We start from the raw sequence: 27,095 nt of genomic DNA, 5'->3' as shown, positions 1-27,095 counted from the left end.
ATGATGAAGGGAAAAAAAAAGAAAGAGGTTTTTCTGACACGTAAAAAAAATGGATAAAGTGAGGTTGGTCCAGCAATTGAAAAGGAACGGGAAACCTTTGGCTCCTCCACCGAGGGACTGACTACGGAGCTGATGAGTCAGCTAAAAAAGGAAAAGAAAAGAAAAATGATTCAATTGTTTATTTTGTAATGAACATGATCTAATCTTGATTTAAGATGTCACTTTGTACTAATTTGAATCCTTCACGAGGATAGTTTTTTCCTGGGGTTTCAAAATTTTCAAAAGCCACAATTGTACCTTACTTTCTAACAATAGTTTTAATTTACTTTTTCAAAGCGATTAATTTCAAAAATACACATCGTTAAAGTTTTTGTATCACATTAAAATTAATTTAAAAGTGTATTTTAATGGTAGGTGATATAATAATAATAATAATAATAATAATAATAATAATAAATTATTATTATTAATGAAAACATATATGCGTGTCCTTTTATTATAGATAATTGTTTTAATTTAAAAGAATAACTGAATTTAATTAAATAATAATTTAAAAAGATAAAAGAGTTAAATAATTGTTTTAATTATAAAAATAATAATTTAAATTACCTAATGAAAATATAATTATTTTAATTTAAAATAGAAATTATTTAAAAGATAATTATATATATATAATGATTTTTTTTATAGATATAAATTATTATTATTATTATTATTGTTATTATTATGTTGACGATGGCAATGATGAATTGTAAGATTCACTTTTCTTTTTGTGCCTTTTACTTTAAAGGGCTGCCCCATCTTGTGGGCCTAAGGGCAGGCACAAAGGGGAGGATCAGACCTAATATGCTCCAACCCTAATCCTATGCTATTTTTGTAAAACAGAACCCTTGTGCCTCCTTGAGCAGTCGCACTCTCTGCTAGGGTTTGCCTTCTCGTCGCTTCCAAGTCCGCTCAAGCTGTTCCTACTCCACGTAAGTCATCCTACATCTCGTGCCGCCCATTTCTTGGTATCTTTTCGTGTTTTACCCAACTAAGCCTCTGTGATGATCTTACCTTGTATTATTTCCGTGTTTTTCCAGCTCCTAAGCGTACTCCTTGTTCTGTTGAGTTTGTGTCTACCATCAAGGTCTTGCTCTAGCCTATTCCAGGTAAAGGAAGCTAGACCTTACCATATTTTCGGTAGAATCTGCTTGTTTGATGAGTATATGATGATTGAACGGCATGTGTGTGAATATAATCGGTTGAAAATGCCTGTTGGACTGTGTGGGTGAGTGTGGGTGACTATCACTCGAATGAACAGTGGCGGGCGCTGGTTTTCTCGCCCAAGCGAGCATGCCTCGCTTAGGCGAGACTGATAGAGGCTCGCCCAAGACTTCCTGCACGAACGGTCGCCCAGGCGACCTGACTTCATTTTTGGGCGAGGTACAATCTCGCTTAGGCGAGAAGGGGCTCGCCTGAGCGAGACCCCGCAGAGGTCAGTATTCCCTAGTCGCGCCTTCGCTTAGGTGAGATGGGACTCGCCTGAGCGAGAGGATCCCACTCGCCTGAGTGAGCCTTGCTTGAGCGAGGCAGCGGGTAGGTTTGAATGTTATTGTTGGGTGGCTCACTGATGTGTGACTTGTTTGTCTGACCTGCTTTACTAGAAGGGTCGCATGATGATGGCATGATTAATATATGAGTTTGAGATGGAAATGACATGTTATTTTATTGGGTATGAATTGGAAAGCATGAGTTGTATGATTGGTTGTTTATACATGATGTTAGTATTTGTGAGAACTTTCTGATTGGTTGGCGAAACATGAACTAAGTGTGGTAGGGCGTAATCCTGTGACTCATGTAGTGAGAGATTTTGGTGGCGCCTCATCTGTTGGACGTAATTCCACGGACCCTCTTAATGGGAGCTCCTGGTGGTACCTCGACGAAAGGACGTAATTCCACGGGGGTCGTGGTGGTGCGTCAGGGTCAGGGTGTAATTCCACGAAGGCCACGTGGTGGTGCCTCCTGTAAGGGTATAATTCCGTGAAGGCCTCGCGGTGACGCCTCATTGCTAGGACGTAATTCCACTGCCACGTGGTGATGCCTCAGTCACGTATCCGGATAGTCAAGTCTTGGAGTCTCATATATTTTTGATAGCTCTGGTGTGATGCCTGTTATTTATATTTGGCTTTGAAGTTACATGTGAACTGTTATAATATGAGATTTCTTTACACTAGCTTACTTTGTTGCTTGCTTGTATGTTGTGTGTGGTCTTCTCTATTGCGATGATCATCAATCTTGTTGATGTGAGCAGATGTGAAAACCCCTGACAGTGGTAATTATGGTAGGGTTGATGCAGCTTGATGGATTGGATGGGTGTTGGGCCATTGTGGGGCCCAACAAATGAAGGATTTTATTAATCATGCTTCTCGTTTCCTAACAAGACCTAGTTTAATTACTTGTTTTCTTTTAGTGTTTTCTGTTTGGGCCGTGTGGAGCTCTTTCCTTATAATCTGGGTATGTCTAATGTATGGAATACTCTTATACCCTAAACTCCGTACTTTCTGAATATTCATGTATGTGATGTGTTATTTAATTTGAAGTTATCAGTTTTTGGGATGTTAAATGAATTAACATGAGTAAAACAATATGTTCCGAAATTCATAAAATTATTTTGGAAACAAATGTAAAATTGTTTTAAAATAAGTTAGAGAACCATTTTGTTTGAAAAGTTATATTTCAAATTAAAAACTCGAAATCAATCAGGCGCTTACTTTTGGGTATTTCTCACTTGCTTACAAATTTATTTTCAAACATTTTAATTTTATTTTGCATCGTTCATAATTATAAGACTTTATTTCAAGCATTTATTTCTCAGGACAATTACATTTCTTGTCAGAATTTAAGTTTCTGCTGACTCGTTTATGATTGAAGTACTTTAGTTATACACTGTTTCTATTTTTTTCGAGTTAAATTGTTTTCGAATTTTAGCTGTAATTTTGTACTATTGCCATATTAAATTTATTTTTATTTCACTAGTTTCCTTAAAATTTATACTCTTTTATATTCTTTTATGCTTCATATAAATCTCGTTATCCAATATTTTAATCCTTTCAAGTTACATTTTCGATTTCTCCTAAAGTTTATTTTAAAAAACCTTGACACTTTGCTGATTTCATATGCCAATTATTTTATCATTCAATTTGTATTTGATATCGAATGATATTTTATTGACATTGATAAATGAAATATTTAATCTATAGAACAATAATATTTTAATAATATTTTTATGATGATAATAATTTATAATTTTTTATGTTAATTTTGACACATATGATTTTAATTTAGATTAATATAATAATAATAATATATTTATTATATTTTTAAAAATGATTATATATTTTTTAAGCTTATATCATATAATAAATCTTATTATTTTAATAATAAAAATAAACGTATAATATATCATATATATATATATATATATATATATATTATAAGATAAACATATAATATAATTCATTCTAACACAAACAATATAATTAACTACTTGTATTTGCACATCAATACTTTAATTGAATTTTAAATAAGATTTGAATTCTTATGACATATTATTTAACTGAAAGTTAGACAGTATTAAATAAACTTGCATAAACCAAAACTTCGAAGAAAAAACACTATTTTTGTGCCATTTTTAAAAAATATCAAGACAGAGAGATTTAAAAAATATTATAAAAATGGGTAAATTGTATTAAACTAATACAATTTAATTGTGTAAAAATCGTGTTAAAATAACATAATTTTAATCCAAAACATTCTTAAAATTGAAGTCTTGTTATTGTGACGTAACTTTATTTTAAATAATTTTAAATTAAAATCATGTTATTTTAACATCACTTCTATTAAATTCTATTAAAATTGATTAAAGTAACGTCACTCTAACACAACTTTAAATAAAAATGCAATGAATCAATGAATTAAAGTTATGTCAACCTAATACAACTTCTTTTTTTATTCATAATTTTTTTAAAATTTACTTATTTTAGTAATTTTTTAACTACCATGCTTTTGCCAAATTTTCATTCCAAGGTAAAAAAACATATGGAAATTTATAGTTTAGTGCAATTAAAACCCAAAAATCCACGCAAACAAAATTTGACCATATATATTAACAGTAAGAAAGAATACGTTTATCAAATATCACGCCCCTTTACATCCGCAGACTATTCCAAACCCCACACCACAACAAAAGAAAATCAACAAAGTGAACAGTTTTATAAACATAAAGTTGGGATGTGGAAGGCTTGGCTACATTTAACTGCATCCATTCCATCCTAAAAAGCTTGTATTCAAATTCTTTTTCATACGATTTCTTCAATTTTCAATTTAAACATGAACTAATTTCATCTGCGAAGCAAATTAATAAACATTTAAACGAAGCGTCGAAAACAGAGAAGTGAATGGAACATATTATGTTCATAGTATTTAATGTTATTTGGTGCGTCTGTGTTTGAAATTTGAAAAGGAGAGACAAAATATAAAAAAAAGAAAGTGAAATTTGCCGTGGTTGAGGTATACTGAATTTGTTTAGATTTAAATAGCAAACACAGAGTGTGCGAGTGAGGAAGCAGGAGTCCGAAAATCGAAGCTGAAGCTTGGAAAGTTGAATTCTCCCTCCGTGAGGTTGAGTTGAGTTCACACATGGCAACATAGGTAAGGACTTTAAGAAGGAAAGAAAAAAAAAAAGGGTTCGTACGATACACGAGACACACCCTTTGGCCTCGGTTAAGTGCCAGCTAAATATTTTGACTAGATTTACTTTTTTGTTTAGAATTCATTCTTTGTTTGCAGGCACAGGCAATGCCAATGGCATCCCCTTTGGCCTTTCTGACATTGGTTTTGACCACTTTTGGTGGAAAGAGAAAGAGGAACATGCCCTCGTGCACTTGCTTATTCCTTTTCCACCCAATTTCTCCTCTAATTTTGAGCTTCACCAACGATACTATTACATTATTCACCACACTCTATTTTATTCCACTGTCAGTAAATTTTATTTAGATACAAAAATCGAATATGTCTTCTAAAAGATTCCTAATCACTATTCTTCTTTATATCATGGAAAATAAAAAATAAAAAATAAAAAAGTGGATGGGAAGTGTCTTGTGAGTTTGAACCAATTGAGTTGAGTGACAGAAACGACGTCGCTTAGCACACTCTTCAATAATTCTCGGTTGGTGGCATCTGGTTACCTTTTTGACTATCTGTCCGGGTCCCAGGTTGCGTCTTCAAGCTCAAGATTGTCCCTTATCTGCTCCACAACTCATGCATTCCACACTTTCTCTCTCTCTACCACTACAGTGGCAGTATCAGATATTAATAAAAAGGAGTTCAAAAGAAACACACACCACCACACTCTGTCACTGACCTCAAAGTTAAAATTTCATATCACTATGCACTCGTGTGCTGCACCCTCGTTTAATAAAAGCCCCCTCAACCTCACCCCCTACCCAATCACTACTTCAAAAGGAACCAACCATTTTTATTTAGATCCCATCTAACCCTCATTATTTTAACACATTTTTTACTTCTCTCACAACACTTCAAATTCTACAAAATATCAGAATCACATTAAAAAAAATGGTTATCTATCTTTATTTCATTTTTTTTAATAAATTATATAGCTGTTAACAGAATATGCCATAAAATTTTGTAAAAGGGTAAATTGCTTACGCCTTATGTGGCATGACAGTCTCGTAGAGGGAAAGGAGAAATACAGAAAACAGCTTTTTCTTCCTTGGTGGCTCTATTCCACGGTTTTTTGATGCCTGTCTCTGTTGCTTCGACTATGTATTTTGTATCATTGGGTACACTGAGGCGCAGTTTTTGTTCTTCAAGCCCTGTACTCTGTTGCGGACTTCATTTTGTTCTTATCAAGCGCTATTATTTTCTTTCTTGTCCTCTCTTTTTTTTTTTATTTGGTTTTTTTAATTATGGTCTGGGGTGGGTGATTTCCTAAACTTTTTCGAAGCTTGAGGAGGAAGAGTGCCTCGGTATTGGCGATGAAAATTAAGACTCAATCATGTCGTTCATGATGAATAAGCGGAGCACTACTTTTTTGACCAAAGAAAGGCAGCACAGTTAAAGAAAGAAAGGCATAAAAAAATAAAATAAAAAAGCAAAGGGTGGAAAATAAAGTTGTCCCTTTGACAAGCACTTCTTAGCTCTCTCTCCACCTTTCTTTATTGCTCCCTCCCTTCCTTTCCCCTCTCCCACACGCTTCTTCTTCTTATCCTCATTCACCATTTTTTTCCCTTTCCCCAACTCCAACTCGCACCTCACCCTCCAACTTCCACTTATAGAAAAATCAACTGCACGTATGCAACAATGCCTCCGTACCAAGAACACCACCTAGTGCCAACGCAAACAACAACCATGAAGGATGCCAATGCTACTGCCAACGTTTCGGATCTGAAAACGTTGATTGAGGAGCTCGAGTCATCGATTGAGGTCCCTTCCGTTTTCATCTGCCCAATCTCGCTCGAGCCAATGCAAGACCCCGTCACCCTTTGCACGGGGCAAACCTACGACCGTTCCAACATCCTCAAATGGTTCTCCCTCGGCCACAACACCTGCCCCACCACAATGCAAGACCTCTGGGACGATTCCGTCACGCCCAACACCACTCTCCACCACTTCATCCTCTCCTGGTTCTCGCAAAAGTACCTCGCCATGAAGAAGAAGCTCGAGGACGTGCAAGGCACCGCCTTGGAGCTCCTCGACACGCTCAAAAGGGTCAAGGGTCAGAACAGAGTCCGCGCCCTCAAACAGCTCCGCAAACTCGTCGATTCCCACCTCTCCACCAGGAAAACCGTTGAGGAAAACAACGGGCTCGCTTTGATTTCTTCCCTGTTGGGTCCTTTCACCTCGCACGCGGTTGGGTCGGAAGCGATTGGGATTCTTGTGAATTTGGATTTGGGTTCGGAGCTGAAGAGGAATCTCATGCAACCCGCTAAGGTTTCTTTGTTGGTGGACATCATGAACGAGGGAACCATCCAGACCAAGATGAATTGCGCCAAGTTGATTCAAATGTTGTTGGTGGAAGGTAACCCCTCCGAGACCGTTGTGTTATCAAGTTTGAGTCTTTTGGTCGGGGTTTTAAGGTTAGTGCGAGATAAAAAACACCCAACAAGCGTTTTAACCGGACTCATATTACTAAAAATTGTGTGTTCGCGTGAATCGGTTAGAAGCACAATTGTAAGCATAGGAGCAGTGCCTCAGCTGATTCAGCTTTTGCCCACTTTGAACCACGAGTGTTTAGAGATAGCCCTCAACATCCTCGAAGTCTTGTCAACACTTCCTGAGGGAAGATTGGCTTTGAAAGAGTGTCCCAATATCATTCCCAGTGTGGTGAAGTTGTTGATGAGAGTCTCAGAGAGTTGCACACAATTCGCATTGTCGATTCTGTGGGCTATTTACAAGCTTGCCCCTGAAGAATGTGCTTCAAAAGCTGTTGAAGCAGGGTTGGCGGCGAAGCTACTTCTGGTGATTCAGAGCGGTTGCAACCCGGTACTAAAGCAGAAATCTGCTGAGTTTTTGAAAATGTGCAGTTTAGATTACTCTTCTAGCATCTTGATTTCTAAGTGTATGCTTACTGCCACAATACAATGAAAATGAAGAAACATTTGTTCATAGCTAACTTCGTATATGTGTACTTCTTTTGTGGGAATTGCAAATTGACGGTTGGAACATAACAACTAGTTGGTGGTACTACTAATTAGGTTAGAGTTGTTGGAAATTCAAATCAGCACGGATCGGATAACGCTGTGTGCTTTTGAAATAATTGTGGGAAGCTGAGTTGTAAGATCATAGAAAACGATAATGTAATAGTAGTCCAATTTATTTTGAAGCCCCACTTTTTTGTTCCGGTGTGTTAGGATTAGCTGGAGGAGGAGGACTGATTAATCACTCCTCTGTTTTTGTTTCATAAAAAAAAAATTGAGGAAATAAGAGAGTTTCAAATTGAAATCAAGATTTTAATTTTTGGTTTTGAAATTGAAAGATTTTTTTTTTCCTTTTCTATTTTTGTTTAATTGAATAAAAAAAATGTGTGCACTTGCTCTGGTCCAAACAGATAATTGATTTGCTTTGTGTTATTGTGGGAAGAGGGTAGTGTTGATGACAGGACAGAAAGTGTCATTTTTGGGAGAAAAAAGATGAAGGGTCAACAAGGAAGAATCTGGATTAGGTGTGGTCAAGATCGGGTGACTATACAGTATTAAATAAAAAGTGAAGTAATTTTAAACGTTGAGGAAGACAACGATACATAATTAATAGCATGTTTTTTCATATTTAAATTTTCACAAATCTCGTTTTCCATGACATGGCGCGGCTAGTTTAATTTGAACAGTCTCAAAATTATCTAGCCAATTCTGGCGCTAAGTCAGTACTCTATCTTTCTTTATTTTTTAAATCTTTTGTAAATTTAAATAGTTATTTTTTTTAATAATACCGTACTGATATTTTTCTTTCAGTGTTTAGTAATTATAACTTAATTGGAAGCTGGAGTGAATGGTAATAGCTTCCACCTATGTTTAATCTCATGATGTGTTTAGGTTTTGTATTGAAAAGTTATCAATGTATACCTACATTATTGATGTTTTGTAAATTTGAAGTTTGTAACACAGCTTTTCTTTAAGGCGACAAACACTTTTTGTAGAGAGCAAATTCAGTTAGTGAGTTCACACGCACATAATCATAGAGAATAGTTGAATCAGAGATTTTTTTTTTGAAAAGTGGATTCTGCATGGATCACCTTTAGAAGTGATTCTTGTATGAGTAGTGAGATTGTAGATCAAGACATTACAGAGAAAGATAGAGGGTTGGATGGCATGGAGTATGAGGATGTGTTCTTCAAGAATCTCATTCATCACAATACTCTGATGAATTAAAGGAAGACTTTGATACGGTTACTCACAAAGGATTTCTATAAATGACAAAAAAAAAAATTATAAAGAAATTCATTCCGTGTAAGCCCAAAATTGCTAATTCTATAACTTTTCACAAGAGTTAACTTAGGTATAATTTATTTTTCAATTTGTTAAAAACATTTTTTTTTTCAAACTCTCCTTATATAGTACATATAAATCCTTATTTATCAGATCGTCACATATTATAGTTCACTTTTGATTTTTATCAGTTAGGACTTAGTTTGCTTCTATTTTTATCACAAAATATTTTTCCACAAAAATAAAAAATAAAAATAAAATAATTACACAACTGTATTGCATTTTGTGTTACTTTTAAATCAAAACTAATTCTATAATTTAATTATATTGTGTATTTTTTAAATTTTAAAAATATTTTTTTAAAATAAAAAATAAAAAATAAATGATTAAATATAATTAGTTTCTAGATTATAACACTTAATTTAATTTTGTTCATACCCCAAATTTTAATATTATTTGATCTCTGAAATAATAGAAATAGTTTCTTCTTCTCTTTCCATTTATTCTAATCCAAAATAATTTTATTTTTACTCACTTAGTTATATACCGTGTTTTTTCACTCACAACTTTTATCACATAATTAAAATAAATTTCTCTGTTCTTATCCTGAAAATCAACTGTTTTATTGTAAAGGAAGTTACTTAATGGTGTAGATTTTACGTATCAGTTTCGGATTTATCTACAACATTAATAGCCTAGATATCTACATTAATTATTAAATAAAGTAAAATATTATAAATTTAATATTTATAAAATCATTAATGAAATTATTCATAAATATACTTTAAAAAAACTTAAAAATAAATATTATTAGCATAAATTTTGAGAAGTACATATAATGCAAGTTAATTAACCATTATGTATAATTAAATTAAATAAATACTACTAATGGCCATTATAAAAATTAAATTTTCATGAATAACAGAATATATACATGTATATACCTATTAAACATCATATTAATTAATATCTTTTTATTAGATTGAAAATTTCTTTCATATATATTATATTTACGAAATTTTATATTAATTCAAATTTATTTAATGTCTTTTATATATAAATCAAAACTGACACAATATTTACTTTTTCAAATATATTAAGTACAAATCATTTAGTTATTTTGTTTAGTTTTAACAAAATTTCAAATAGATTATTTGACCGATATGAATTTCTATTTTTGATCATGTAATAAAAAAATAACTTCTATAAAAATATTAATGGCATAACATTTAGTAAGAATTATGAGATAATAATAAATTTTTATGGGATAACAATTTTTGTAAATCTTTAAAAATTGAAGTTTTAGTTTGTAACAATATTGAGTGTTGATATTTTAAAAGAAGAAGTATGGACGAAAAAGTTGGACAAAAACACTTAAAAAAATGTTTTTTTTTAAAGATTATTAAAGTGGTACAAGCTTTAAAAATTATTATAAAAATAGATAAGTTCTGCAATTTAATTCGACTTAATTATAAAATTTTTTTGTTGGTTTAACACGATTTTTGACTCACTAAAGTAAAGTCGTACTAATTTGATATAATTTTATTTTGGTGCATTGTATTTTTTTATTTTAATTAAAATCATACCAATTTGGTATGCTTTTAAATAAACTGAGATACAAATTGAAATCATCTTAGATTGATACGATTTTATTTTAATGAATTCAAATCATGTCAAATTGACACAACATATTTGTAATGAACTCAAACAAAATTATAAGACTCTCCCATCTTCTGTAAATCTTTTTGTTTTTCTCAAAAAATTATACTATTTTGATAATTCTTTTTAAAATATTGCACTACTTTAATACTTTTGGAAGTTAACCAATATCGGAGTTCAAGTGTTTTGATGGAGGTGTGAATATGGAGCAAAGACTGATGAAAATGTTAAACTCTAATAGCTATGTGCTTTCATGGTTTGTGAATATCAAGCCCGTGAGTGAGCTCATGATACTAGTTTTATACCTCTAATAGTTACGTATAGGGGTGTGCTTTTAAACTTGTTTTATTTGGGTAATATGAATGACATTAAATACTATAGAAAAATAAAACAGAAAACTACTCTACACTTAATTCATGACTAAATATGAGGGATTTCTATTGCTAAAGAATGGATCTTCTAATTTAATTCAAAGTAGATTAATAAATGCACTGGACGTGCATATCATCCTCACATATAAGAGTAGAGTATCGTTGAAATAATGCGAGGACTATCTTGCCTTGTTGATGAACTTCTCTAATGTGTTCTTCGCGTTTGTTTGGTAGATATCTCATTTACTCATTATTCTTCTGCTGCCTGTGTGAAAATATAGGTTTATAATGTGACTGGCAAAATAATAATTGAATCATGGAAGTTTAGACTTTGGTGAAAATATTTCTTATATTTTATCATAAAACTCAGATATAATTTGTATAAGTAATGGATCGGTTAATAATTGTTTTACTAATGTTCTTTGGTGATGGGTAGGTACAACTTCAACTTAACTTCCGTTTCCCTCCGTTTTACTTTTAAACACGTGTCTGGGTCGATTTCGTCTTTGTTTCATCTGCACTGCAAGTTCCATTTGTTTCGTTTGAAATTTGTTGTAGTGGCGACAAGTTAGAGCGACGTGTCGAATTAAAGTGCACGCCCACGGTAGTACACGAATCACCTGATTCACGCCCTCTACCCTCCCCTTCACCTTCTTGCGATCAAAAAATTCGAAACCATAAACCTTTTCACAGGTCACAATCTCCAATTCCCCATTTTTTTTGTTTTCATATTTTTGAAAAAATAGAAAATGTCATGGTTGTCTCGCTCCTTCTCAAATTCTCTCCGACTCGATGGCGATGGAGATCACGAAAACGACACCGTACTCGATCCACCTACCACGTCATTGAGAGACCCCCTGCAGCCGCAAGCACGAGAAAATGAATTCAGATCAGAATCAGAAGAAGAAGACGAAGAAACGGAAGGTCGTGGAGTCAAAGAGGACCTCGACGAAATCAAGCAAACCCTAACTCGTCAATTTTGGGGAATGGCATCCTTCCTCGCTCCGCCGTCAACGGATTCTCATTCTCATTCTCTTTCTCTTGCTCATACTCAATCCGATCCCTCTTCGTTTATCTCCGATCAATTCAAGCATCGCTCTCTTTCTCCGAACGAAGAACCGCAGTTGGACGAGGCTGCCGTTTCCAATCGCTCTAATTCGATTTCATTGGGATCCGATTCGGAAGGGGATTGCGGTCCAGAACAACGCGCTGTTGGAATCACGGAGGAGGTTTTGACCTTCGCGGTGAACATCGCTATGCATCCCGAGACGTGGTTGGATTTTCCTATTGACGAAGAAGACGACACCGACGGTAAATTCATGCAGACACTCACTAGAGAGAAATGCTGTTTTTAATTGGATCAGATCACAGAACGATTAATGCACATTGAATTTTTAATTGGCTGTAGTAGTTGTAGATAGATCGGATAGCTCATGACTGTTAGTTACACCGTATGATACATGTTAAATTCCTTCGTAATTTAGATAATAATGTCTTGACAGTATGAGTGATGGTATGGTTTCTCGTGTTGCGTGATTTAATTGATTTCTTTTACTCATTCGTTACATGTTGTTTGAGATTTTGACGAGGTGAATTCTACCTGTAGATTTTGACATGTCTGATGCACAAAAACAGCATGCAGCGGTTGTTGAAAGATTAATTCCTAGATTAGCTGCGCTCAGAATTGAACTATGCCCTTGCTTTATGAGTGAAAGTTATTTCTGGAAAGTGTATTTTGTACTTTTGCATTCGAGGCTTAACAAAGAAGATGCAGGGGTTTTGTCTACATCCCAGGTCAGTTACATGGGCTTTTGCTTTAAACTTTCATGTCGCACTTGCAATCACCTTCACTATGCGTTTTGCAACCTATTGGAAGATGTTGATGAAGTTATTTTAAAATGTTTCACCGTTATATTATGATTGCGTGAATCCTTTGTGCTAGGAATGATTGTTCCAATATCTTTAATTCATGGACGGACGAGCTCGTAGTTTGAAAATACATGGTTTTCAAATATACCTAATGGGCTTATACTTGGGAATTAAATTACCAGTTAAAAATGGCCAACCATCCACATTGTGATTAACTGGGGAATGCTTTTGGCGTGTGAATAGTTTTAAAATATAACTAATCAGTGGAAGTAATAAATCAGGCCAATGATACGGAGTCCAAAAGCTACCGTTCTGTTGCATTTATGTCCTTCCTTCATGCTGCTCAGTTCCCAACTTTATACGTTGTGGAATTGGATCATTTGAGCTAAAATCCCTCACACAAACACACACATTCGTGTATTTCTCAGTGGTCCAAGTTACTTTATAATAGAATTCGTAGAGTCTGTGTTTTCTGATTTGCCCTTTATAATGTGAACGATATTTAGATACCTGTCACTTGTGAACTTTCCAGACGAACTTTTTTATAATAACTTCTAAGAGAGATAAATAATTAAACGAACTTCTTCATAAGTTAAAATTAGCTTATGGACAAGTTAAATATTAAAATTTAGAAAACTACGTGAGAGAGCTTTTATAAATTAGTCTATGGAAAAGCTAACTTCAATCCTTATTCTTTCTTTTTTACCTTATGAAGAAGTTCGTCCAATCAAACTTGTAGGAGTTTTCTTTGGGTTTCAAAATATATTCTCCTTACCTGTCCATTTGTCTTTCTGTTTTCTCTTTTACTATAATAAGCCAAAATCTATTTGTTATGCACTCCATGTTGTAAAATATATTTATTCTGAGTTTTATTCTCTTTTTCTACAATATATTTAGCAATCTTTGATTCTTTTAGCAAGGAAGATTACTAAATTATATTGCACTTTTATTCACTACTGCTTCTCTATTATGAAAAATATATTATTATTGATGATGCTGTAAATGTGTAATCCTTTTGTCTGTTCTAAATCTTAATGACACATATTATTGATATTGACATTGTTTACAATAAATAAGTTCTTATAATCTGCATTCTTCAAATATTATCTCTCATTTAAAAGATAGACAAACAGTAAGTCTTGAGAAGAAAAGTCTACCTTTTTATGTATAAGGCGAGCATATATTTTATTCTCTTAATTGATTAATTATACTTCTGCATTATGATTGGATGGTTTGTATTTAATTTGCTGAAGCCGTTTCTTTTTCCAGCTTGAAATGTTTATAACTATTTTGAAAATAATATAGTTTGAAATTGGAGTAAGGTCGATCTATCATTGTTTCCTATCAAGAAAAATTTATTTATTTATTTAAGTGTGCCTTTGCTTAGGTTGGTTTAGTTATCATAAGAATATTGGTTTCTAATGTTATATCTAATATTTACTGGCACTTCTAGATTAAGCTAGTGTTATATCTACCTTAATAGTTACATGAACTTTTCCGATGTCTTGGTTTTAACACTTGCAGATCACGGCAGCTAGAGCAATGTGGATGCAGGAGTTGCATAAACAAACAAAGCCTGACTTTGAAATTTTTGGAAGAAGTGCTTCATACCCAAAAGACAATGCACGGTACAATGAATTAACTCCCAGCCTATTAAATGATGATTGTTCTGATGACATGCCTAATCCGACATATGGATATAGAACAACCTCTTTCTCCGTAAGGACAGATTATGAGACTGATAAATACATGGTTGAAACATCTGGAACGCATCTCACTGATAAGTCTGTTATTGAGGAAAGGTCAATTATTAAAACTGATAACAAGGATCCGAAATGTGGTCGACCCTCTCAAATTATTATTAAGGATTATGATGAAGAAGACGATGAGTGGCCAGAGGAAGATTCTGATTTAGGAGAATATGGTGGAACAACTCACCCCATAGTAAATGAAGAAGACATATCCTTCAGCGATCTCGAAGATGATGACTATGGCATTAAACCTGTTACTTTAAGTACAGGTGGTTTGAAGTTGGTTTGAAACTTCAGTCTAGACACAACCGTGGTCATTTTAGGGCCTGTAGATCGTCACTCAGCACTAAGAACAGTTTAGAAAGTTGTCCGATGTTTGGAAAAGCAAGAGTGCTGGTGTCTGGAACATTCTTTTGTATATAAAGAATGGTGAATGAAGTTGATAAAATGTCGTGATGCTATGCGAAGCTGTAAAAAGAACTTGCTAATCCTTTTTTCCGTACATCTTTTTTGCCGCAAGGCTAGGTATGGGTTCTAAGTTGCAGGCCGTATTTTGAAACAACTCATGAAAATGAAATAGTGGAACTAAGTGTGATTTATGTTAATCCCTGTTCTTTTGAGATTCGGAATAAGAATGTGGGATGAAATGTATGCTACAATCCGAAGGACAGCTCTCTTTCTGAAGGTACATCATATAGGTGGAAGAAGTGTATATAAAATCTCTCTTATTTGTCCTGAAAAATAGATATTGGATTTTCTCGTGTACTTTTGGCGGTTGTAGTGAGCTTTGGGGTGCTCTTTCGTTCCTTTCTATTTTGGGGTGTTTGTCCTCCTGATTTGCCTTGCTGTAACTGTGTCTGAAAACAATGACGTGATTATTTGAACAACTTTGAATGATTGGATGGCATGATATGAAGGAGAAACAGAAGGTTGTAAATTTGGAAGGGAGAATTTTAGTTTTTACAATGACCTGAGTTCCGTTGTGCATTAACGTTTTACAGATATACAAACGATATTCTAATACCTATTTTAAAGGTGACGAATGATTGATATTTCAAGTTTTTACAGGAAATTACACATTACATATACTTTTAACATTTTTAAACTTTTTTTTTTCACCCTGAAGGGAGTGTTTAATGGGGAGTTTTTCAGGCATCTTAAGCTGCGAATTAGAATCTTATATTTGGAATGAACTAGAAACATAAATATAAAACAAATATATTTCCCTTACCGGAATGATATTTCGGAATAAAAAATATAATCTACCAAATATTCTCTCAAAATAAACGAAAGTGAGATTGATATAGATTAGCGTATGTGGGTAGTTGATTTCACTTGTCGTTTCCTCGGTTGACTTTCAATGAAAATGTAAGTCTTGTTGACCGCCAATTCACGGCTAATCTTTACGCTAAAAAGGTGAATTTGTTTGAATACTTTTGGAATGTTTGGAATTTCAAAGAATTGATAACGCATAATTAAAATAGATTTGAAAGTCACCCAACAGCCAAAAACTTTTAAACCTCTTCCGATTTTAACTACTTTATAATCTTTGAAATTAAGGGAGAAAAGAAAAGCATTTATTTTCTTTTAGCCCTTCTGTTTTTCTTCTGCGTGTGCAGCTCCTTTAACATCTCCAAAATCTCAAATACATTCATCGACAAGAGTGTCAAAGTTGTTTTTTTTTTGTTATGTCGCTTCAATTTGAATTATCAAAAGTGTTTGGGAAAAAAGTTTACTTTAACAAAGCCTAAAATTATTTCACATAAAGCAGTGTAAGAAGAAACCAACATTTTTGGTAGATGGAGAAAAGGGCATAAGTTTTGTGCTTTGAGGAAATTATTCGATGACATTGATTTTTATTTTTTAAATGGGGAATTATCAAATTGTATGGATTATTTGAAGTTTCAGTACACTTATTTTTAGTGGAAGCCATCAAATGGATTGAATAATACAACGTGATAAACCAAAACTTGCGTGAAATTTTTGAATTGAACTCATAACTGGCAAATAATGAATAAATTAAAAAGCCCACATGTAGTTCACAGTAACATCTTAAGAAATATTTAAATATGTGTTTTATCCCGTGAAAATTATAATTACTCATTTTTCAAAATTTTGGCTCAAATTAATTTTTCAACTTCAAAAATATTTTGATTTAGTGGTATTAGCTAATTTTTTTGAATTTATTTAAAGTTTGATATATGATTTATAATATTGTTTGATTTGTTTATATAATTTAATTCTTTTTTTTTTTGAAATAATGAGTAATTTTAGTTTCAATTTGAGCTAAATATAAACTAATTTTAATTTTTAATAAAAATTAAAGGATCAAAATATATTTAATTCTTTAAAATATTAATAAAACATTTTTAGTCATCGACACGACTTCAAATGGTTGTTAAAATGATGATGAAAATATTGAGTTGATGGGAAAAGAAAGAACGAAACCTAATAAAATCTGTTTACATTGTCCACTATAAATGTCTCATTTTATTAAACACTGATAGAAATCCTTATATTTAATTGAAAGTTAGTGTCGGAAAAAGGTTTATATTGTAATTTAACTAGTGTCTATACCCTTGCAATGCATGAGGTCCTTTTAATAATTTTATAATTAATTTATTTTATGTAATTTTAAAAATATTTATTTTATTAGACAATGTAAAAAAAAGAATATATAAAATTATTAATAAATTAATTTTGAAATGTATTGTTACTTGAGATTGAATCTTCTAATTTTTATTTGAATTTAATTATAAATTTTAAACTTGAATTAGAAAAGGAAAAATCTGAAATGTGAATTTTGTATTAATAACTCATTAAATTAAATAAAGAAAAGAAAGAGAAAAATTGTATAACTTTGAAAGGGTTATCGAAATTTATATTGCGTAAAAACGGAAACATGATTTTGTATCATTAAGATCAAGATACAAATATTAATAATTCGAAGTAATATTAAGCATTAAAATAGTGTTAATAAATGAAATAGCAATAACAGCAAAATAGTTTAAACAATTTCAATAGAAAACAAAATCTAAATGGCAAAATCAATATCAATATCTTACATAGACAAATACATTAGATAAAAAAATTCAAACATATAAATGTCTCATTTTATTTTATTAAACAGTGACAGAAAAATCCTTGGATTTAATTAAAAGTTAGCGCGTGGAAAAGGTTTCTATTGTAATTAATAATTTGCAGTGAATTACGTTGCATTGCATATGATGGTATGTTCAACAACCTTATGGTTTGGCGCGTAATTGCACGATGATGATTGTGCTGTGGTATATTAATTACTCAGCTAAAGCAAAGTTAGAAGAAGTAGGAGGAGTGTGTTGTGATGACAGAGAGGTGTTATTTCCCTCCAACCATTCAGATTTCAATAACTAACTGCATTTATTCATTTCCCTCTTCCTTTCTTCTCGCTGCGTGCATCTTCCCCTCTTATTTTTTGGGTCAATTATAGATCCGATATCAATCGCTGCATTACCCAACAAACCAATCTCACTTTCATACAATCCATAGGGTTTTTTTTTTTTTTCACTCTCATGGACCTTCCGCTTCTCAGGAATTGGCTCCAATATTCTCCAAGAAAAAGAAAATATCTTCTCCTAATTGCGTTCTTCGGTGCCTCCGGTTACGCCGCCTACAGGGCTTACAATTCACCCTATGTTGCTCAGAAACGCCGCCGTATTTCCAAGCTCCTCAGAACCTTCGTTACCGTCGCCGAGTTAATTTCCGATTCTGCGCACTCCCTCACCGTTATCTCTAACGACTTGCACCAATTCCTCGCTTCTGATTCGGACGAGATACCCACCAGTTTGAAGCAATTAGCGAAAATCGCCAAATCGGAGGAATTCTCAACGTCGCTGGCTAGGGTTTCCGAGGCTGTGACGATTGGGATTCTGTTAGGGTATAACTCACGGGTGGGTGAGAATAATAACGGTATTGCTCCCTTGGAAATCACCGCGGAAGCTTCTAGATTCACGGATGGGGTGTTAGAGAAACTATTCTCGAATGCTGGGACGGGTTTTGCGTCCGTTGTGGTTGGGAGCTTTGCGAGGAACTTGGTTTTGGGTTTCTATGCTGCTGAATCGACGGGGGAGAGGTCGGAGGTTCCTAGATGGGTTAATGCGATTTGTGATGAGAGGTGTGGCAAGCTTATTGGGGATTGTGTGCAGATTTTTGTGAGCACTGCGGTTGCTGTTTTTCTTGACAAGACCATGAATGTGAATACCTATAATGAAATGTTTGCGGGGTTGTCGAATCCCAGGCATCAGGAGAAGCTGAAGGAGGTTTTAGTTTCCATTGTTAATGGGGCTGTTGAGACTTTTGTCAGAACTTCGCACCAGGTTTTGTCTAACCGGAGTGGGAGGTCGAATTCGGGTTTATCTATGTCTTCTGTTGTTGTTCCTGCAAGTGACGACGGGTGCCTGAAACAGGAGGTTTTTCTGCAGCAGGTCAGGATTGGAAGCTCGGTTGGGGGGTCTCAGGATGCTGGGTGGTTTGAACAGATTAAGTCAACGCTGGCGGTGCCGGCTAACCGAAGGTTTGTGCTTGATGTGACTGGGAGGGTAACGCTTGAAACGGTGAGGTCATTTGTGGCGTTTTTAATGTGGAGAATATCGGATGGATTCAAAAGTAGTGTTTGTAAGGTTCATGATGAGGTAGTGAACAGAGGACTAGAACTGGTTAGATATATTGGAGCCAAGTCATCGGTTATTTTTACCTTGTGCCTTGCTTTGTATTTGCATATTGTGGGTGGTAGTAGGATTGTTTTGCCTGCTTAGTATGATGTTTCAGCCAACCTCTTAATTGTAATGCAGTTGGGATATAATGCAGAAAAATCAGATCTTTCGGTTAGGTGGCATATATATGTTTCCAGGTATCAAATCTGAGTTCATATTTCAGTAGGGGAACTAGAAAAAAATTCTTGTTGTAGTGTTCGAATTACTGCTTTTGGTCTATTCTCCATACCCAAAAACAGAGGCAGTGATTTGAGCCATCTTGCTCAAATTTACTTTGCTTCAATGCTGGATTCATATAAGCACAACACCTCAGAAAACTTGGATGATTATTTTATACTTCTTTCTTGAATGGAAAACTAAGTTGTTCCATCATTGTTATGGTTAAAGCATATTCATCTACAGCAGTGTTTGAATAACGGTTTTGTCGGCACCAACCTGGCTGGTACTAGATTAAGTAATATTCTTCCATCTATTTTTTGTAATTTGTAAATAATAGTCTTCTAGTTAGCCTTCCATCCTTGGTTTGTTACACTTAATCTCAGTCATAAAACCTAGATTTAGTGCATTTATTTATTTTTTTTTGTTTTTTATATGGCAAATCGACATTCATATTTGTCTGAATATACTGTTTTCCTTTCTCTATAAAGTTTAGATTTAGCAGATTTGACTCTCTGCAACTGCCAATTGGAACTGGCTGTCGGGTTTGTATCGGACTAATTTTGAGATTGTTGATGTAGTCAGGTGAGTTTAGCCTCTTATTCTCGAGCAGAAAACTTGGTTTTGTCAATTACTGGATGATCGACTAACTGCGTGCTTAATGTAGCCTAATACATTCTTCCCTAAAAGGAATATCGCATGCACATCCTTGCTTTACATTCTTTACATTGTTGTTAATTTATTAATCAGTACTTTTCAGTTTTCTTCATTCTATTTCTTGCAATGGTTTCTTTAGGATTAGATTAAGAAGTCATATCATGAGAGAACTCGCACATTTAATTACTTCTGCTGAATGGTTTGTTTTTTATTAGATTAAGAAGTCGTATCATGAAAGAACTCTTGATTTAATTAGTTCTGTTGAAACAGCGATACTCTTTACGAGTCACCAGCAGTTTACTATCACAGTTTTGTCCAGGTATGGCAATTAAATCTTAACCCATGGCCACTCATATCTGATCCTGCCCTGACTTTGATGGAGAAAATATGCTTTGACTGAGTGTGTTCATGTTTTTTCCAATTTGCAATAGTGGGATGGGTATGTTTATGTAAGTATCTGCACCTGACCCACCTTAAAGTCACACATGTATATCGTGTAATTCGTGAGATATGAGAAGTACGAAGTTGCGCAGTCGATTTACTATTCTCGCCTTTGATTCTTTCTCACTTCTGGCACTACACATGCATTTCTTCTCTCAATCTTATTTCTTATCATGGTAGAAAAGTATTATAATTATTAAATCTCTTAAATTATAATAATATATAATCATATATTCAGCTCTTAGATTTCTATTTTTATAATTCATTTATCTATCATTTGAATTAAAATGTACTCGGCCCTGATGAAAATCGGTTAGGTTTAAATTATCCATAACCAGCTCCTCCAAACCTGTAACTTAAGCTGGAGAGGCAAGATAGACTAGACTAGTCCCAAATCCATACTTAGTTTTCGTAACTCTACTCAGCATTGTTGTCCGTTATACGTCTAAACGGGCCAGTTGCCATTTATTATTCATGTTTCCCTGTCAGGGATTCGGTCTGTGGGATACGAAGTTATCTTTCAATGCTCTTACTCTATCGTGATTCGTGTTGAATATATATGATATTTTTGTTCTCATTACATGCCAATGCACTCTATCCAGCTGATTAAAGTATTATAATTTGTATCCTTTTTTCTCTCTTCTGTTTTCTCATCTCCCATGAATGAGATGTTGTTTAAGAGTGGAACACTGAAACTTTGTAAATCTGTGGGACTGAGAGGCTATCCTTTCGTAGAATTAGAATTTGCTTGTTTCTCTGGCTGTCCCGTTTTCTTAAACCCAGAGGACCTCTACCACTGAACGAGACTTTTTTTTTTTCGCCATTTCAGAACCAATTACGTTAGAGACAAAAAAAAAAGAACCAGTTAACGGGAAAATCCTAAAAATGGAGAAAAATAACAACTGTTATCTAAATACAACTACAAAATAATAGTGAAAATTTGTATAACACATAAATCATTCACTCGTGCCTTTTGACCCCTTTTGACCCCAAGTTCACCTATACTCTTCAAAGTAAAAATTTAATCAAAATCTCATAACACTACAATTAGAATATAAAAAATGTCAAATACAAATTTAAAGAGTCTTTAATTGAGGCAAAAAAATATCATGAACTTATAGTCCATCATATAGTCATCAACATGCATGCTTTGTGTATCGTAAGTGATGTGGAACTTTTCAAGAAATATTATTTTTATGAGCCTAACAATCTTCATCATGATCAAAATAAACACATTTTCATTACTTATACCAATAATCATACTCCTCCATCAAAGAGAGTATACTCAATTGAAATTAAATTATTTCAAGAATTTTCATATACACTGCATCAATGTTAACCAATGTCCATGTATAATTACCACACACCTTACATCAATATTAATCGATGTCCGTGCATAAATTCTATACACCCTGCATAAATGCTTGTGCCATAATCACCACACACTCTCCATCGGTGTTAACCAATGCTCGTGCATAATCATCACACCCTGCATCAATATTAGTCAATGTTCGTGCATAAACATTATACATCCTATATCAATGCTAATAAATCTTAGTGCATAATAACCACACACCCTACATTAATATCAGCCATTGCTCGTGCATAAAATTATCTTTAGAAAAAACTTTTCCTAGGACTCACTCTTTGCCCAACTAGAAGTTGCTACATGTCATAGTTTTTCACTTTCAAGTTTGACCAACCTAGAAGATGTGACATGTCACAATCCTCCACTTTCAGATCTCACCAATTAGAGTTGTCACATCTCCTTCTTCCTCAAGTAAATTTGCAAACAAAACCTTGCTTCATATTCATTGTTATTTTCTCTTCCTCCCCATTAGAAGAAAAAACAAAAAAGAAAACTTTAAATGATCTACAGTTAGAAGATCAGATACCAAATCTCATCTATTGTTTCCAGTAACCAATCTATGTATGCTTTCGCATTCAGTCCTTTGGATATTTTTTGCAAACCGCTTAATTCAATGTAGAGTTTATTTCTCTTTTATGTTTCCATAATGTAACAATTTATACTTCCTTTTCTTTCTTGTTTATAGTGAGACTATTGAATCTAATACATTACAATTTTATATCTTTAGTCTTAAAAAAATTAAGAATTGTTATATTTTCATTAATTCTCTAATTCTTTCCACTTTTGTTATTTAATTTTTTTTATTTTTATGCTTTTATTTATTTCAAAAATTATTTTTTAACGCTCAAAATTTAAATTGATATATTATATAAAATTGAGAACAGTTTAACATTTTAAACACATTAAATTTTAATAATATTATAATGTTCATTTGCATCAATTAAAATTTTCGTAAAACCTGTTAATAAAATAATGTAAATTAATTCAAATAACTCATTTCAAAAAAATTTAAATGTATTTTTTACTTTACTATTTATAAGAAAATAGTTAATTTATTTTATTTAAATTTAAAAACATTTGTGTAATACAGTAAAAAAAAACTGTTATAGAAATTTTTTTACCAACAAAATCAAAAGTATAATTTTATTCTTTTTTTTTTGGATCGGAAAAATCAAAAGTATATGATATAACGGCATAAGGTGCCTATCCTTTTACAATATATAAAATTGTATACAAAAACATAAGGGTATTGCATAACATGTTGCAATTAATTTCATTTTAGAATATACCCTTTCCATAAGTAGTAAAGAAAAAGGAGTTATGGAGGGAAAAAAAATAATAACAAAATTTAAAATCAGTCTGATTTGGATTAAATGATTTATTAATGATCAAAAAAATATTATTCATGAATCATGTGGCAAGGCAACAATTATAGAGGGGCAATGGCCAATATGAATAAACATACACCAAATCCAACATTTGTTTTCATAACATTCTTATTCATTATTCTTGAACAAACATTCTTATTATTTTTCGCTTAATGTTTGCAATTACTGTGCATTTCTATTTGCTTCAATCTCAACTTTCTTGTGAATTTTCATCTTTTGAATTTATTCACTTATGAAGCAGATGCGAATTATTTTTATTTAGACCTACTGCTTAAAGTTTTAAACTCTACTAGGATAAACTTTTTTTGGATAAATCTGTACATCTAAACTCGTCAAAAATATGTTTAATTATAAGAAATCACATGTGAGCATAGATGCTACAAGTATTAACTAAGTAACTGTCACAAATCATGCTATAACTTATTAAATAACATATCACATGTAAACCCTAGATGTTGTAATCAAACATACTATATAAGGTATCCCATGGTTCTTGGATCGATCTACACTATGATTCATATGGGCACGTGCATGGTTGATGTTACAAATACCCTAAATATCTAAATTTATGTATGGATCACATCATAATGTTCACTTTTAAATATATCACATATATTTATGAATAATACAAATACAAATAAGACATTAAAGTAAGTTGCACTTATATTTTTATCCATAGTTGTTTATATTTAAATTTTTAATTTTTAATAATATTTTTATATAATAATTTATGTGTTTTTGTATGTCAGCATGATTAATATTTATGTCGAGACGATATTTCACTAGTTTTCTACCATAAAATTATAAAAATATTTATATTTACTTTTATAATTATAATAATAATATTTTTATTATAAAAAATAAATACACATGCACATAGTCCATATATTTTCACTAGTTATTGTAGAGTATATGAATCCATCACTAGTCACCACTAATCCAAAAAGAAAATTATCCTAAGCAATTTACTAAACGAATAATTAGTTTATCATATTTGGAATACTACAATTTAATTAGAAAGACATCTTCATAAACATTTTTCAAAGAAGAAATGAAATATTACATAAATAAAAAAAAAAGTTATGCAAAATAATTTGTAGAAATTAAATAATATTTAAACTAATTAAAAAAAAACTTACTTTTCTTTCATCTCTTTGAATTATAGTGGTTACTTCCAAAACCCGCATTTGCAATCCAATTAATTGTACACTGTGTTTGTCTACAAAATCTAGTGCCAAAAAATAGCGTAAAAAAGTAACCTCAGTTTTACAGAGTAGGTGATGGGTTACAAAATGTAACACTGATGATAAGTATCCATTACCAGTGGTGAAAGTTTACCCATGATTCTCGGAAAAGGAAAAGGGAACCCATTAATCATGATTTATTACCTCATTGGATACATATCAACAATTACACACAATAATATTGTTTTTAAAAAAAGTGCAAAATTAATTTTTTTATGTGTGATCTAATATTTAAAATAAATATAGTTATTTCTATTGATTTAAATACTTTAAAAAGGACTCTTAAATAGTTATTGTGAAATGTTGTGGAGTGGAGTTATGGACGGTGATTACACAAAGATGTTAACTTACGGCGCATTTGTATACAAAAAATTGTTAAATTTTGTGTGTAAACTCGGATTTATGTCTTCTTGCAATGCTGCAAACAAATAAGCAGTCTTAGAATCTTGAAAGTGTGATTCATGTTCCATGTGAGAGAGATATATAATCTAACAGAAAAAATCTTAATCTATAAGTTGAGAATGTATTGACCAATGATGGAGCAATAATTGTGAACGTAACTTATGATCAAATTCATGAAATAGTTTAAGACATAGCTGTCTCTGGCGTGTATTTTATGTCAGATGCAAACTACAACAGAGTACGCATCGTTTATTTTCAATGTGTGGGGCACCCTCTACGTACATAACAATTTAGCTTAGGAAAAAAGATAATTATAGTTATTATTTATTGATTAAATAATCAATTCGAACATGAAAGTTGTAGTCATCCAGAGATGTGGTTATATATATATATATATTATTTATATGCCTTTTCAGTTATTAAGTGTGAATTTCACTTATTAATGTGAATAAAGTTTATTATAATGCAAAACGAAGCTTATTATACCAACATTTCAATTTAGATTCGTTGTAACGTCGTAAAAAGTTATCAGCATATTGATTTACACAATTGAAATGTATAATCTAATAAATCAGCATTTTGTAATCAAATATTAAAGGGTGATGTTATCAAAATGGATGTTTATAAGAGAAAAAAGCTTGGAAGGAGAACAAATTAACATCCATTATTGTTTTGACACTAAATAAAAGATTTTCAACAAATCATGACAGTGTTATCATATAAAACATAAAAAAATGATCTTACATAAAGTATTAATGTACTTTTTTTGCGTCTCTTATTTCACATTATTAAGTATTAGATAATACGTACTATACTTCTAAAACTTTTCTTTTCCATAAATATGTCTCAACACAAATTACTCAATGTATATCCATTATTTTGAAGGTTACAATTATATTTAAAACAACTTCATTGGACTTAGACAAAATGACACCTATAAAATATTTGAGAAAGTCATAAGTAATTAAATGAGAAAAGAATGATCATGTTTTTCTTATTGGGAGGTTATCGAAATGGTGTGAAGAATACTTGTAATTATTTTTAATTATAGGTAACTAGTTACATTTTATAAAAAAGAAGTAGAAGAGTTAAGTGTTCTGGTGAACATTAAAAAAAATCAAGTATCTTTTCGTATTACTCTTATACAGATTTTAATTATTGTCTTTCACAAGTTGTTTGTGAAGATTCTTTAGCATACAATTATCTTGCAAAAATAACCAAAATTATTTTTTAACTTTATTTTTCTCTCGATTCTAAAGTTAATCTATTTATTGAACAATGATATTATAATTCCTATTTTTTAACTCTTATCCTTTTTTATGATCTAATGTAGATCATTAATCAATGTACTATTATCTTTTTTTTAAATAATCAATAACTCACACTCAGTTATATTAAAGAATAAAGGATGAGAGTAAAAAAATAAAAATCATAATATGATTTTTCAAAAAATAATACGTGAGACAATGCCTATATTTGAATTCCTTCAGCATAAAAAGATACTACTATAGAAGAGGAAAAAAAAAACAAAATTATATTACATATCCAACTAAATAAATAATCTAAAATTATATTATATATTTGTGTGTAAGTCAGAAATGATTTCATTCTTAAAAATTACTTGTGCGTAGAAGTTTGGAGTAGTTTATTGAAGAAAAAAAATTGGTAAACTTTATACTCGTCTCTATCTTTTGTAATGGCATATAATATGGTTAAAAAGGTTTGAATAAACTTTTATTAGATAGATAAACTTTATTAAGAAATGGTATACATAAATATTATTTTAAAAATACATGAAATTAACTATAATACAAACATTAATTTTGCAACTTAACAAAACAAAATATGAAAACATCATTAAAATTAGGATAACAAAAGTCCGAGTCCTTTAGATATGTTTTGCTCTCTATTCCATCAAGGAAAAACACACTTATCAACCTTATTATTAAAAAGTAGGTCAATAGGACAATTTATTGTCCCACAAAAGTTAACATTTTATAAATTATATATATATTTATGTTAAAACACACTTAATTAGGAATATATTGTATAA

At 32.1% G+C, this 27,095-nt stretch overlaps 2 protein-coding genes, 1 long non-coding RNA gene and 1 pseudogene across 3 annotated transcripts; all 4 read left to right on the top strand.

Annotated features, from left to right (window-relative positions):
- Window positions 1–827: 827 nt before the first annotated feature.
- On the top strand, window positions 828–2,422 carry LOC114195954 (uncharacterized). The gene is made up of 3 exons (XR_003606602.2): window positions 828–974; window positions 1,083–1,151; window positions 1,844–2,422. It is a non-coding gene; the product is annotated as an uncharacterized LOC114195954 (long non-coding RNA).
- A 3,219-nt stretch (window positions 2,423–5,641) lies between these two features.
- LOC114164178 (U-box domain-containing protein 30 pseudogene) lies at window positions 5,642–7,675 on the top strand (annotated as a pseudogene).
- Window positions 7,676–11,571: 3,896 nt separating this feature from the next.
- On the top strand, window positions 11,572–15,603 carry LOC114164110 (uncharacterized). The gene is made up of 3 exons (XM_028048634.2): window positions 11,572–12,325; window positions 12,621–12,808; window positions 14,408–15,603. The coding sequence occupies exons 1-3, from the start codon at window positions 11,764–11,766 to the stop codon at window positions 14,921–14,923; spliced, it is 1,266 nt and encodes a 421-aa protein (XP_027904435.1). The 5' UTR covers window positions 11,572–11,763; the 3' UTR covers window positions 14,924–15,603.
- A 2,330-nt stretch (window positions 15,604–17,933) lies between these two features.
- Window positions 17,934–20,733, top strand: LOC114164377 (protein PHLOEM PROTEIN 2-LIKE A10-like). The gene is made up of 2 exons (XM_028049026.2): window positions 17,934–20,126; window positions 20,469–20,733. The coding sequence occupies exon 1, from the start codon at window positions 18,186–18,188 to the stop codon at window positions 19,425–19,427; it is 1,242 nt and encodes a 413-aa protein (XP_027904827.1). The 5' UTR covers window positions 17,934–18,185; the 3' UTR covers window positions 19,428–20,126; window positions 20,469–20,733.
- The last annotated feature ends 6,362 nt before the right edge of the window (window positions 20,734–27,095 follow it).

Source organism: Vigna unguiculata, chromosome 9 (assembly GCF_037176805.1).
Source record: "Vigna unguiculata cultivar grain cowpea cultivar isolate G323 ecotype 2 chromosome 9, ASM3717680v1, whole genome shotgun sequence".
NCBI classification, from domain to species: Eukaryota; Viridiplantae; Streptophyta; class Magnoliopsida; order Fabales; family Fabaceae; genus Vigna; species Vigna unguiculata.
The sequence above is the reverse complement of the archived record's forward strand: the minus strand, read 5'-3'. Positions and strand labels throughout refer to the sequence as shown.